We start from the raw sequence: 14730 nt of genomic DNA on the forward strand, positions 1-14730 counted from the left end.
ATCCTCCAGTTTCTGGTAACCTGCTCACTTCCATCCCTTTTTGCTCCCCTCCTGATCTACCTGGTTCCTCCTACATCCATGAAAGCCACCCCCACACTGCCTCTTCCTCCTCCTCCTCCGCCCACACCGTCCACCCAACTCCAACACACTCCTCCCACTCCCTCCGCCCTTCCCTCATCCTTTATTTGGCTCCACGTTCCGCCTTCTTTCCCTATCAGATTCGATCATCAACAGCCCTTTGTCACCCCCTCCCTCTGTTGCTGCTTTCACACTTCCCACCTCCGCCTGCCTATCAACCCCACTCACCTGTATCCACCAATCACCTGCCAGCTCTTGCTCCGCCCCTCTCCCTCACCTCCTTATAGTGGCCCTCCCCCCAAGTCTTACAGTCCAGACGAAGCGTCACAACCCAATATGTTGACTATCCATTTCCATCCACCAATGCTGCGTGCGTGCGTGCGTGTGTGTGTGTGTGTGTGTGCATGTGTGTGTGTGTGTGTGTCCTGTTTGTTAATACCATTCAGTCTTTGTTCCGGTCTCCTCCACTGTACAGTCATCATCTCTATCTCCTCCCTATTTCCTTCACGATGTTAAGTACTTCTGTCTGATCTCCTTGCAACCTGCTCCACTCCAGGAACAACCCAACTTCCCATCTGTCCACAAACCGAGCTTTCCACCCTAAATTCCTTCATGAAATTTTTAACTATATTTTAACAATTGATCCTTTCACACTTCACCAATGTTGTTCCCTGGAGACATTCAGAATCTCTGACGAAGGGAAGTTTTATTTCGACATTAAATGTAACTCAGAAGTGAAATTAAAAGTTAAAGTGAAGGTATAAATTTAAATTTTAAAAACAAGACACAAGTAATTGTGGTGATGCTGGAAATCTTGAGTAACACACACTAGGTGCTGGAGGAACTCAGCAGGTCAGTCAGCATCCATGGAGGGGAATACGCAGTCAACGTTTTGGGCTGAGACCCTGCTTCAGGACTGCAAAGAAAGGGGCCGAAGCCAGAGTCCTAGTCCTTTCCAGTCCTGATAGAGGGTTTCAGCCCAAATCGTTGACTGCCTATTCACCTCCACAGATGCTGCCTGACCTGCTGAGTTCCTCCAGAGCTTTGTGTGCATTACACAATGAAATAAAATGTTTACTAAAGCATTTCATTTGAAAGACCTCTAGGAACATCTTTTTAAAACATACAATTCAAAAATAGTTTCAACAAGGTGGGTTTAAGGTCAGAAGCAGACTTTAAAAATTTACATAGATTTCAAATTTTAAAAGTCAACCAACAATGTTACTTTTTCACAGGGGTTAGAACAGAAGTTCTCAACCCCTGAGTCAGAGGGAAATATCTTTGGTTAGAGCAGTATTTATCGTTACCTTTCATATGTGAAGGATGGAAAATATAAATAATTATTCTAATACAAACTCTACTGAGCCTCATTCCATGGTGGCAAACTAGTTCCTGAATGTGCTGGGATGGCTGATTTGAGCGTGGTTTTCTACTGAGGATACTGCAGTTGGAAGTTTGGGGCCGAAGGCAAGGCAGTCAGCCAGTGCTCGCAACTCCCCAGAAACGAAATCTGCCCCAGCAATCAGCAGTGAAAAATCAGTGGTGGAATGGGATTGATGGGGTTGCTCGGAGGACCAGTATGGATGTGATGGACAGAATGGCTTCCTTCGGCACTTGAAGGAAAGATGAGATATCTAATTAAACCATCGTCAGCCTATTTCATTTTCTAAAATCATATTGTGCATTGTTCAGAAGTTACTTTAGCAGCACATAAGATCTCACAAGAATATACTACCCTAAATTAGCAGCTAAAGTACGGAAGCTAGTAGTGTGGACCTGGATAATCCATGCAGGGCGTGGACTTTCAGAGTAGGGACACTATGTTGCAGTTGTGTAAGTTACTGGTGAGGTCGCACTTGGAGTATTGTGTACAGTTTTGCCCACCCTGTTAAGAGGAAAAACACTGTGAAGTTGGAGAGGGTGCTGAAGAGATTCACGCAGATGCTCCCAGACTAGAGGGCTGAGGTGCAGGGAGTGGCTGGCCCCGATGGATCTTTATTCCCTGGAGTGCGGGAGAATGAGGGGGTGACCTCTTGGATTTTGTGATATCGTGAGGGGTACGAATGAAGTGAACGGTCATAGTCTTTTCCCCGGTGAATCCTAAGCTAGAGGGCAGAAATACAAGATAAGGTGTGGGGGGTGGAGATTTAAAGCAGCCCTCTTCAGCCCCCAGAATTGAGTTTGCAGCAGGGATCGGCCACTGGCCAAACACACCCATGTCGACACAGCAGAGGAGCCTTTGACACTGCTGAGCGTGAGAAGGTGAGAGGGGGAGTGACTACCAGCGAGAGACCCATGTAATAGCTGGGATCTCCTTCCCTTTCCCTGACGCAGCCTTAAGAAGCAGAATTCGATCAGGTTCAGTCCTGGTGTCAACTGGGCCATCTGCAAGAACAATTGGTTGCTGGGCCCACGGGGGGCTTCTGGAGCCCGTGAGATAAATTTACAGCAAATACATCTCTGTCAGGACATCCTCATCCCCGCACCTTCAGCAGAGGCAAAGGCAATGTGAGGGGGACAGCACTCGGGGTTTGGAGGGGGAGGGAGAGGCAGGGGATCTGGGGTGGCGGTGGGAGCCCTATCTATGAATGGAGTGTCAGCAAACCACTCAAAGAAAGGCAACAGCCCTTGAGTAATTGAAAATGTTGCCAGTAGCCGAGGCTGAAGGGATGGAGAGCGTCCAGTCTCTGGTGGAGAGAGAGGTCTGGAGGTACTTTGGCACCAGTAGCCTTTCCGTAGAGTTCACTTGTAAGTTGAAGCAGTTTAGGGTAAGTTCACTGCTCTCACTTGTACCGGAGAGAACACAGAAGTGTTGAACAAAATGTCAATCACAACGCACGATCATCTGAAAAGATAAAAAATGGAAAGATTTTGTTAGTATCATCATCTTCAATTAGAGACACTCTAGTTTTATCTGACTGTTAACTTTTTTCAACTGTCCGGCTCTCCTGTCGCTGCCCCTTGGCGTTACATGCTCGACTGTGCCCTCCTGTGGCAAGATAGTGAAGTTACAGCAGCTTAAGCCAACTCCAGAAAACGTTGCAGGAAGTGAGAAACTTTTTAGACCCTGATGTTCTTTGAGGATGCAGTTTTAATAATAATAACAATCATCATTATCAGATAATCGGTCAGCCTGGGCAATCAAAACTCTCTTGAAGAAATATACTCTTTCTTCCTTTCCATAGGTGCTGCCTGACCTGCTGAGTTCCTCCAGCATTTTGTGTGTGTTGTTGAAGGAATAAATCAGAATCAGAATCCTTTATTATCGCCAAGTACGAGGACACATACAGGGAATTTGATGCCGGTTTCCCTGAGCTCCCTCTGTACAGAATTAAAAGCAAACAAAATGAGTCTAAAATCCTATCCACTAATCAATGAACAATGTTCACATTAGTTATATTATAGTCTGGGATCTGTGGGCACAGCCTCAGAATAAACAGGTGTCTCTTTAGGTAGAATGAGGAGGGATTTCTTTAGCCAGAGGGTGGTGAATCTGTGGAAGTTGTTACCACAGAGGACTGTGAAGGCCAAGTCATTAGGTGTATGTAGGGCAGAGATTGATAGATTGTTGGGGGCGGGGGGGGGGGGGGTAAGAGAAGGAAGAGAAGAGGGTTGAAAACATTCAACCATGATTGAATGGTGGAGCAGACTTGCTGAGACCAGTGCCTGTTTCTCCTCCTATACCTCAGGGTCTACGTTCACCCTGGGAAGGCTGATTGCCCCGATTCGGGATTTCATTCCACGTGAGCTTTGAAGATAAATTAAAAGCAAAAGCTGGAGGTACACTTCCTCTCCAAGGCACCTAATTAACAAAGTGATTCTCAGCTGAGGAGTCGTGGTGTGAAGCCTCGTGTGGTGTGTGGAGTCACCATCTGATGCTGCACATTAAGACAATTTCCTTCCACGAGGGCATCACACAAAAGGGGCTGGTGGGTCCACACTGCAGTCTCTTGTGTCTGCCTTCCACGAGTGGAAGTATTCCCAGTAAAGGAGGAGCTGATGGAGACCCTACTTCTGTCAGCAAAATGTGAGGGCTGAGTCCCTGTTTATTTATCTATCTTTCTATTTATCTATTTGTTTATCTATCTATACTTATTTGTTCAATTTTACTTTGCACAGTTTGTCTTTTTTCCACATTGCTTGTTTGTCCATCTTTATGTGTAGTTTTACACTGATTTTCTTTATATCCAGTATTTCTTTATATCTACTGTGAATGCCCACAAAAAATGAATCTCAGGGTAGTACATGGCAATATATACGTACTTTGATAATAAACTTATTTTAGAATGTTAGCTTTCTCTCCCATTCTTCTCTCGGTGACAGTCTGGATGGAAATTATCATACCTTGGGTTATACTATTAGCAATTTGGGAGTATCAACTATTCCTTGTAGCTTTGAAGGCATAAGACACAACCAGTTTCAACACTAGACAAACGAAGGTATGGACTGGAAATATCCTTTCATTAAAATTTATTTTGGACCCAAGGAATTGACCCGAGGAAATTAGATGATTATGCATGACGTTCCTACAAAATGGTTACAGGGTGAAGGAAATCAATTGGCCCCTTAAAAAACCGGGAACCCTAACAACGAGGAACAGCCTGTTGCTACCACTTCTCTTCCCTATATTTCCACGGATTCTGGTAGGATCGCCGGGATCCTGAAGGAATACTGGATTAATACCATCTACACACCCATAAGGAAGCTCAAGTCACAGCTTATGTGGCTCAAAGATGACCAGGGACTCAGGTCAGTTGCCACTTACAGGATTCTCTGTGAATGCAGAGCAGCGTATATCGGCCAGACGGGATGCACAGTGGAAATGCACATTAAGGAGCATGTGACGTGTATCCTTTTGGTGTTACCCAGAGAAATTGATGGTAGCAGAACACTGCACTTGCAATGACCATAGGATTGACTTTGATGGCACAAAACCACCATGTCACACTAATGGCTTTTGGGACTGCCTGGTGAAGGAAGCCATTGAGATAAAACTGGAGGGAAGGAATTTTAACAAACAAGGTGGGAGAGTGGCAACCTGATTGGATGAGAACTAACCAGTCAGGAGGGATGGAAGACAGGGGTAGAAATACAATCGGATTAGACATGCCCAGACATCATCCCTGAAGAAGACTGCAGAAACATTGGTTATAATCGATACCTGTACCCGGCTGGAAGCCTGAAAACTTTATTCATTACCCTTTCATTGAATATTTTGAAACTTTTTCTTTACAGATTTCCAATAATTACTTCAAATTGTGAAGCTACATATTGAGGATTTTTATTTTCTGGGTTATGGACCAATCCATATTGTAACCACGACATTACCACACGAGAAGAAAGACCTGTGCAGGTACCCGGAAAACTTTACACGAAAGGTGCAAATCACCTGCTTCCATTATTGGCTGTCTCCATTAGAACTTGCTTTTAAGGCTGGGGTGTTTGTGGATTGGACGCTGTAGAGAGGTTCTTCTTCTGGCACCTGTGGATTCAAGGGGAATACTCAGATAAAATTGTTTTCAACCACTTAACCCTCATGTATAGTAAATAGGACAGTGCGGGATAGGATACAGGCCCTTCAGCCCACAATGTTGTGCCAACCTACTCCAAGGTCAATCTAATCCTTCCCTCCCACATAGACCTCCATTTTTCTATCATCCATGTGCCTATCAAGAGCCTCATAAGTGTCCCTAATTTATCTGCCTCTGCCATCACTGGCAATGCTTCCCACACACCTACCACTCTGTGTAAAAAAAACTTACCTCTGACATCCCCCTTATACTTTCCTCCAATCACCATAACATTATGCCTTCTCGTATTAGCCATTAACACCCTGGGACAACACCCTGCTGCCCACTCTATCGATGCCTCTGGTCATACTATAGATACCTATCAATTGCCTTTCATCCTCCTTCTCTCCAAATTGAAAAGCCCTAGCTTGCTCAACTGTTCCTTATAAGACACGGTCTGTAATTCAGGCAGGATCATGGTAAACCTCCTCTGCACTTTCCTATAATGAGGAGGCCAGAACTGAACCTGATACTCCAAGTGTGGTCCAATCAGGGTTTTACAGAGCTGCAACATTACTTCGCAGTTCTTGGACCCAGTCTCGAGACTAATGAAGGACAACACACCATACGCATTCTTGACCACCCTATCAACATGGTGGGGATCTATGGAGGCAGGACTCCAAACTCCCTCTGTTCATCCACAATGCTAAGAATCCTGCCACTAACCTTGTACTCTGCCTTCAAGTTTGACATTCCAAAGTGTATCACTTCACCTTTCTCTGGATTGAACTCCATCTGCCACTTCTCAGCCCAGCTCTGCTATTTATCATTAACCCGTTGTACTACAACAAGATTCTACGCTATCCACACCACCGCCAATCGTAAAAATATCAGACTCCTAGAATTGTAGAAGGAGAAGGGAGAAATGTCTGTGAGCATGGGACAGGAAACATTTATTGACCTGAATGATCTTCTGTAGTTGAAGAGTGTCTCACATTGCTGAATAGGAATTATTTCCAGTGATACAAATTCTCTTTAAAATCTCCCATACACTTACCTCCCAGTAAACTTCATCGTCAAAGCAGTTTTCATCCGATGGGTCTCCCCAGAAGGGCAATTTCAGAATAAAACCTTCGAAAAGAAACAGCACTGATTAAAGTTCAAAGTTCAATTTATTTATCAAGGTACGTGTATGTTACCACATACAAGCCATGAGATTCCGTTTCTTGTGGGCATACGCAGCCAATCTAAGAAACACAATAGAGTCAAAGACTGCACAGAGCCAATGTGCAAAGGACAACAAACAGTACAAATACAAAAAGAAAAAATTAATAATGATAAATAAATAAGCAGCAAATATCAAGAACATGAGATGAAAGTCGATGCATTTTCAATTGTAATTCAGGATGATATGACCATGTAGGGGCAAATTATTCACATAGAAAGTATAAGGACCAAGCTGCGACTTGCTGAATATCAACAGCTTTTTGGTTTTCACAAGATTAGTCTGGGTGAAGTTAGCAGGAAAATCCCAGCAGAAGAAACTACTGGAACCAGTGCATGGATTGTGTGCTAAGTTCTTAAATATTAAATGCATGTAAAGTAAACTCGGTATGTATATATTCCAGTACTCTGGAAAGGCTTTCAAGTACTTGCTTTTCCACATTTTGAAGCAGCTTCTCAATCAGAAGGTATTTTAAATTACAATTTTTCAACAGGCCATTCAAAATATTGCGACACTGAACAAATTTGCACTCAGGATTTTTGAGGTGTAATAACAAAGCCATACCACCAGGTGGCAGCAACAGCACAGTGTATTTAATCTGAGTGCCGCCTCAGTAAATCAGGGGTATTTTCTTAAAGGTGTAACATCCTTAAGAAGAAAAGCCTTTTCCCTGTTTTTGTTTAGGCCACGGAAAATTTCACTATTATTGTCAAGAATGAAAAATTAATCAAAGGATTGGGGGGCGGGAAAAGTGAAAATGTCTGATCAGTGTTTGGTGGGGGTGTTGAACTCATTACCTGAAAGAATAAGGAGGCAGGAAGTCTCCTTGGTTTAGAGTAGGGGTTCCCAACCTTTTTGACACAATGCCATGGACTAAAACCATTAAGCAAGGGATGGTGGACCCCAGGTTTAGAGAGGGCTTGGTTGACCACCTACACTCCTGTAATCTACAGAGCTATAGATCGAGAGCTGTGAAGTGAACTTGGGTTGCTGTCTTCATGATGTGTCCTGATGGAGGGTCTCGGCTCAAAACATTGACTGTTTATTCGTTTCCATAGATGCTGCCCGACCTGCTGAGTTCCTCCAGCATTTTTGCATGTGTTGCTTTGGATTTCCAGAATCTATTGTGCTTATGATATCTTCAGCTTCTGTTGATGTAATGAGCAGTATGCTTTCTAGTATGATGTAGTTACACCGCACAGAAACAGGCCCTTCTGCCCGTCTATGTCCATGCCAAGCACTGAGCACCCATTTACACTTGTATCATACTAAATTAATTCGATTCCCATAAAGTTAGAACAAAGTGATCAGAGGTTAAGGGTGAAGGATGAAATATTTAAAGGGAACCTGAGGGGGAACATTTCACTCCGAGGGTGGTGTGAGTGTGGATCAATTTGACAGTGGAAGTGGCGGATGCAGGTTTGACTGCAATATTAAAGAGAAGTTTGGATAAGTAAACGGATGGGAGGGGGTTTGTGGGTCGATGGAACCAGGGAGATTAACAGTTCGGCATGGACTGGATGGGCCAAACGGCCTTTCTCTGTGCTGTAGTGCTCATGACTCTATGAAAGGGGTGGGGGCAGTGTTAAACAATAAATAAATGTAAAATTTCTCATTAAACAGATGTCGCATTTCTGACCAGCCATTCGAAGAAGGCCAAGGCTGTGTTTAGGAAACAGGAGAGACTCTCCTACTCACCGACAATGATTCCGCCCGTCAGGCTAATGGCCAGAGTGACGCAGAAGGCCGCAGCCTGAAACCCCCCTTGGACAGTTGGGATCCTCCCTTCGAACCTACCCTTGAAGGCGAAAGCAGCGATCAGCCTGAGAGGAAAAAGAACACCATCGCTGAGTAATGTGGGCATTGAGTACAACCTGTTCACCGGCTCTGTGTTCTTCAGGTCACCTCTCTGAAGTCATAGAGCACAAAAGCAGGCCCTTCGGCCCACTGAGCTCATGCTACGTCAAGTATCAATGTATGCAAATCCTACACAAATCCTATTTTTTATTCTCATCGACGCTCCCATGATTCTACCTCTCACCTGTACCCCATAGGCAATTTGCAGTGGCTAATGAACCTACTGACCTATTAGACTTGGTTTACACTCAGCAGCCACACTTGATTAGGTAAACCTGTACACCTGCTCATTCATGTAACTATCTCATCAGCCAATCAAGTGGCAGCAACTCAATGCATAAGAGCATGCAGACCTGGTCAAAAGGTTCAGTTGTCATTCAGACCAAACACCAATAGACAATAGGTGCAGAAGTAGACCATTCGGCCCTTCGAGCCTGCACCGCCATTCTGAGATCATGGCTGATCATCTAATATCAATACCCGGTTCCTGCCTTGTCCCCATATCCCTCGATTCCCCTATCCACCAGAGAGGAGAAGAAATGTGATCTGAGTGACTTTGACCGTGGAGTGATTGCTGGTGTCTGATGGGGTGGTTTGAGTATCTCTGAAACTGATCTCCTGGGATTTTCACGCACAAGTCTCTAGGGCTTACAGAGAATGGCGCTTAAGCGGAAAAAAAACATCCAGTGAGAGGTAGGTCTGTGGGCAAAAACACCTTGTGAGTGAGGGAGGTCAGAGGAGAATGGCCAGACTGGTTCAAGCTGACAGGAAGGTGACAGTAACTCAAATAAACATCTATTACAACAGTGGTGTGCAGAAGAGCACCTCTAGATACAAAGCACGTCAAACCTTGAAGTGAATGGTCTGCAATAGCAGATGACCATGAACATACACTCAATGGCCACTTTATGGGTACAGGAGGAACCTAACAGCGTGGCCAGTGAGTGTTTTATTGTCACGTGTACAGGTTGGGCAGAAGATACAAAGACCTGAAGGCAGGTACGGTAACTTCAGTATTTTTTGTCACTGTCACACTATATTCTGCATTCTGTCATTTCCCCTGCACGACCTCAACGTGCTGATGTGCTGAAGTGGTCTGTATGAAACACAAAGTACTTCACTCTAGCTCGGCACGTGTGGCAATAATGAATTTACCACATTACAATGAAAATCCTTTTATTTTGCACCCAGACACATTGTGATGACTTTGGGTTTGCTGACCTCGAAGTTCTAAACTCATATGAAGATGTTAAACCTTATCGCATCTAAGGAGCCACAAGTACTCTCACAGATTGTACTGTAACTATCCAATCTTCAAAGACTGGTTCACTTCCCCGTTTATTCTCCATTCTTCTAGTGTCTAGTGCTGCCAAAACCCACCTTTCAAGTGGTGAGTCCCCTCCCTACCAAGTTAAAGACACTTCCAGCTAACAAAGTAGTTTAAAACACAGTTCAATTACTTTCAGTGATACACATTTAAATCTAAACAATGTTCTAAAAATACTACTAAAACTCCTAGAGGAGCTCTACCTTAAATTTTTTTTCCAAAAAACAAGCCATTTTTAAAACACAGAGGATTTCCAAAACACAGGTACAATTCCTATACTAAAAGGTCTTACCAATAATGCAGATGAACGAATGAATCGTCTGCCGCAGAAACCAAAACCAGAGGAATGGATTCCAGTCACCTCGTCTTTCTATCATTCTTCTTGATGTTCTTCAACCACTCCTAATAAGCCTGAACTACTCTCTACATTCATAATCTTTTTCTACCACTTGGATGACTTGACATGTACATGATATTTCCTCTTATGCCCTTTTAACACAAATGGTCCAAAATCATTTTGGAGACTTAGATCTCAGCGTAATGTTCACAGTTCACAACTAATACTGTCAAGCTGACTTTCTTGAGTACATAAACCTTCCAACTTTAAACACATCCGTTTTCCGATAGGCTAAATGGTATTATCCATTTGGTTCTACAAGCTTCCTCAAACTAAGCAACTTAAGAGTCAGCTTGACTGTTTAAAACAAGCCAAATTAAACAACTCCTTGTCTTATACTGCATCTCAAGCAGCAGTAAACCAGGAGTAGTGAGCTAAATCCTACTTCTCACCAACAATGTGTCTTCTATCTACAGAGCTTGCTTGCAGATGCAAATATATATGATGGCAGTAGGGTTGGTGGGGGGGGGGGGGGGGGAGAAGCTGTTCCCAGAACACTGAGTTTGGGTCTTCAGGGTCGTGATAGTGGTAGCAATGAGAAGAGGGCACGTCCAGGGCAAGTGAGGAGCAATGACGGATGAAGTCGACAACTACAGAACATAGATTTAACAGGTAGAAGAAGCATTGGAGATAGCAGATTGTTCACAGCAGCAGATCAGATGCAGAAATTACTGACTATTCCCTTGTTAGGGAGAATAACTGTTTACACCACCTTGACCAATCGCCTCAGCAGAAGCTAGGTAACATTCCTATGTTAGGAATGCTTCCTTTTCACAATGGGTATGGTGAGTCACCTAGAAGCTTTGTTTGATGCAAAGTCAAAGATGGATCACTCTGTTGTGATAAATCTGGCTGGGTCTGTGGACTAGATCAGTGAGGGGAACTCAGTCTTCCATCTATGGCTGTGGCTGCACAGTACTGTAGTGGTTTTACGTATTGCACTGTACTGCTGTCGCAAAAAAATCATGACATATCTGAGTGATGATAGCCCTGATTCTGATTTGGGTATATCTGAGTGATGATAGCCCTGATTCTGATTTGGGTCTCCATTGCGGACTGAGAGTGGGAAGGGGGCAGGAAGAGGCGAGAGAGAGGGGGGAGAGAGGAGGGGACAGAGAGAAAGGAGAGGGAGGGAGGGAGGGAGGAGAGAGGGGAGAGGGGGAAGGGGGGAGAGGTGGGGAGAGAAAGGGGGAAGGAGGGGGGAGCGAGAGGGCGGAGAAAGCAGGGAGAGAGGGGGAGAGGGGAGGAGGAGGGAGAGTGGGTAGAAGGGGAGAGGGGAGAAGAAGCGAGGGAGAAGGACAGAAAGGGTGAGTGAGGGTGAACAGAAGAGGGAGGGAGAGAGAGAGAAAGAAATTGGTAAATTCATTTTACTATTGTCATGTTGTCACGTGTACTGGGGTACAGTGAAAGACTGTTTAGCATATCATCCACACAGATCAGTTCACCATATGCACACACTGGGGCAGTACAAGGGAAAAATAATATCAGTATACAGACAACACACACAAATGCTGGTGGAACTCAACAGGTCAGGCAGCATCTATAGGAAGAAGTACAGTCAACTTTTCGGGTCGAAACTTGTCGTCAGGACTGACGAAGGGTCTCCGCCCAAAACGTCGACCGTACTTCTTCCTATAGATGCCGCCTGACCTGCTGCGTTCCACCAGCATTTTGTGCGTGTTGCTTGAATTTCCAGCTTCTGCAGATTTCCTCGTGTTTGCATCAGTACACGGGATAGTTTTACAGCTACACAGAATGTGCCGCGCAGGCAGTCAACCAGGGTGTAAGCCATCATGAGGTAGACTGTGAGGTCAAGAATCCACTTTGACAGACTAGGGGACCATTCAGAAGTTGTACAGCAGCAGGATTGAAGCTATCCTTGAGGAAGAAATGGAAAAAGAGTGTAACACACAGGACAGTTGCCCTGCTTCACTATACCCTTCCTTGGTGTAGACTTCCTCGGTCGCAGCAGCCGCAGTGATTGCCCCCACAATGGCTCCGATCAACCCGGGGATCGCATGCAGGTTGTGGATGCCACAGGTGTCTTGGATAAGGAGGTACTTCTCCATGAATGGCTTAAAACAGAAATCAGACCGTAACATCAGTAATAGTGTTTGTTTATTTATTTAGCAAATGCCAATGGTCATGCAGTTCAGACCCCGGCGTATGCTTGAGGTCTAGCTATACCCGAAGGCTGTGCAGATACACAAAAGCCCCAAGTCAATCAGTGGTCCAGCCGGCCGCAGATCATTGGGCCCAAGTCCAGGCTGGTTCAGAGCTCAGCCAATCCCCACTCAGTTTTACTTTCGGCAGGGAGACCTCACATGTCCTCTCACCCGCTCTGCGAGTGTCAGGACTGGAGTGCCAGTTGCCCCTCCAGGAGAACTGAGGGCATCGAGCTCATCCCCATTGAGTGTACCACCTCTCACTGTACCACCTCTTTGAATGAGTCTCCCAATTACTCCTCGTGCCACTTGTTCAAAGCTTTGTCCGTAAAGTACACTGGCCCAAGGTATACACGTTGATCAGAAGGCATCACGTGGAAGAGAAACCCGGAAAAGACACACACACACACACACACACACACACACACACACACACACACACACACACACACACACACACACACACACACACACACACACACACACACACACACACACACACACACACACACACACACACACACACCAACCAGCATCTCTGCATAGAACCGAAGAGTGTGCACGGCTGTTTATTTCGAGCTCACCGAGAGGTAGATGAATCCCAGTGTTGATATGACTCCGGTCAGGGAACCGACTATCAGCGCTCCGTAGACGCTGAGCATCATCTCAGCGGCTGTGCCCAGCGCCACGCCCCCAGCCAGCGTGGCATTCTGAACGTGAACCTGGCAACGGAAGCAAGAACGTCACCCACCTGGAGGCAGTAACTTCCCCATTCCCCCCTCTCCCCACTGTCCGATCCAAGATGCCTCCTGGGTCTGTCCGGATAGTGAATGCTGGTCATCTCCCTGTTTGGAGAAGCAAGATCTAACCTTCTCGGCACAACTGCAGTTCAACCTGACTATTTGGCGAGGCATCGGAGTACAGATCGACCCTGACATCCCCAACTGTGCATATTTGGATGAAAGATACCTTTGATTGTGATTAGGAGCAAGTTTCCTGGGCCAGATCTGTTTTCCTAAGTAAAGATGGTGGAACCATTCAAAATTTGTTTTACCCTGAGAAAATGTGTGACCTTTTTTCTCTACTTCAGCTTTTGCCAGCTTGGAGAACCCCAGAAGGGTCGAAGTTAAATGAGAATTAAAACTCCTTCCATTCTTTTCCATTGTTCTAACCACAAATCCAAAAACAAACCACCCTCTTCTCTAGCAGTGTGATGATTGGTGAAGAAGGTCACCATTCATTTACTGACCTTTATCTGGACTGTATCTCCACACACAATTGTTAATCAAAGACTCACCAGCCCAGGACATTCTCCCCCTGATATAAAATCCTGACAGCATGTACCAGCAGGCTCACGAACAGCTTCTACCACTGTAATAAGATTCCTTGCAAATTGTCCCCTGGCACATTACGAAGGACTATTGACCTCACAAATATCCTACAAAGGGCAGTGGGTTCGGCCCAGTACATCACGGGTAAAACCCTCCCAACCATTGAGCACATCTACATGAAACATTGCCGCAGAAAAGCAGCATCCATCATCAAAGATCCTCGCCAACCGGGCCGTGCTCTTTTCTCGCTGCTGCCAACAGACAGAAGGTACAGGAGCCTCAGGACTCGTACCACCAGGTTCAAGAACGATTACTGCTCTTCAACCATCAAGCTCCTGAACAAAAGGGGATAACTACATGCATCTATTGAGATGTTCCTGCAACTGATGGTCTCACTTTAAAGACTCTTTATCTTGTTTTTCCATGTACTTGTTATTTATTGCTATTTATTTATATTTGCATTTGCGCAGCTTTTTGTTCATTGATCCTGTTTACAGTTACTATTCTATAGATTTGCTGAGTATGCCCACAGGAAAATGAATCTCAAGATTGTACGTCCTCTGATAATAAATTTTACTTTGAACACAATCTATCTTGTTATGATTTTGCACTTTATCATTTCCCTGCACTGCACTTTCTCTGTAACTGTACTTTATTTTGCATTCTGTTATTGTTTTACCTTGCTTTACCCCAATACACTTTAGGAGCAATATGCAAGACAAGCTTTCTCCGTTTCTTGGTACATGTGACAATAATAAATTAATAATAATGGTAATTAAGATTATGATGATCAGAGAATAAGGGGGCTAGGGCTTTACTGTTTGGAGAGAAGGAGGATGA

At 44.8% G+C, this 14730-nt stretch overlaps 1 protein-coding gene across 1 annotated transcript in view; it reads right to left on the minus strand.

Annotated features, from left to right (window-relative positions):
• Positions 1 to 765: 765 nt before the first annotated feature.
• The window catches only part of rhcgb (Rh family, C glycoprotein b), a 47442-nt gene continuing 33477 nt past the window's right edge, over positions 766 to 14730 (minus strand). Inside the window, exons 6-11 of the mRNA XM_073033243.1 lie at positions 13144 to 13281; positions 12333 to 12469; positions 8512 to 8636; positions 6646 to 6719; positions 5468 to 5560; positions 766 to 2923 (exon numbers count right to left, since the gene is read on the minus strand). Coding sequence (XP_072889344.1) covers positions 5477 to 5560; positions 6646 to 6719; positions 8512 to 8636; positions 12333 to 12469; positions 13144 to 13281 — 558 coding nt within the window. The 3' untranslated portion in view covers positions 766 to 2923; positions 5468 to 5476. The remainder of the gene's footprint in view (positions 2924 to 5467; positions 5561 to 6645; positions 6720 to 8511; positions 8637 to 12332; positions 12470 to 13143; positions 13282 to 14730) is intronic.

This window comes from Hemitrygon akajei, chromosome 30 (assembly GCF_048418815.1).
Source record: "Hemitrygon akajei chromosome 30, sHemAka1.3, whole genome shotgun sequence".
Classification (NCBI taxonomy): Eukaryota; Metazoa; Chordata; class Chondrichthyes; order Myliobatiformes; family Dasyatidae; genus Hemitrygon; species Hemitrygon akajei.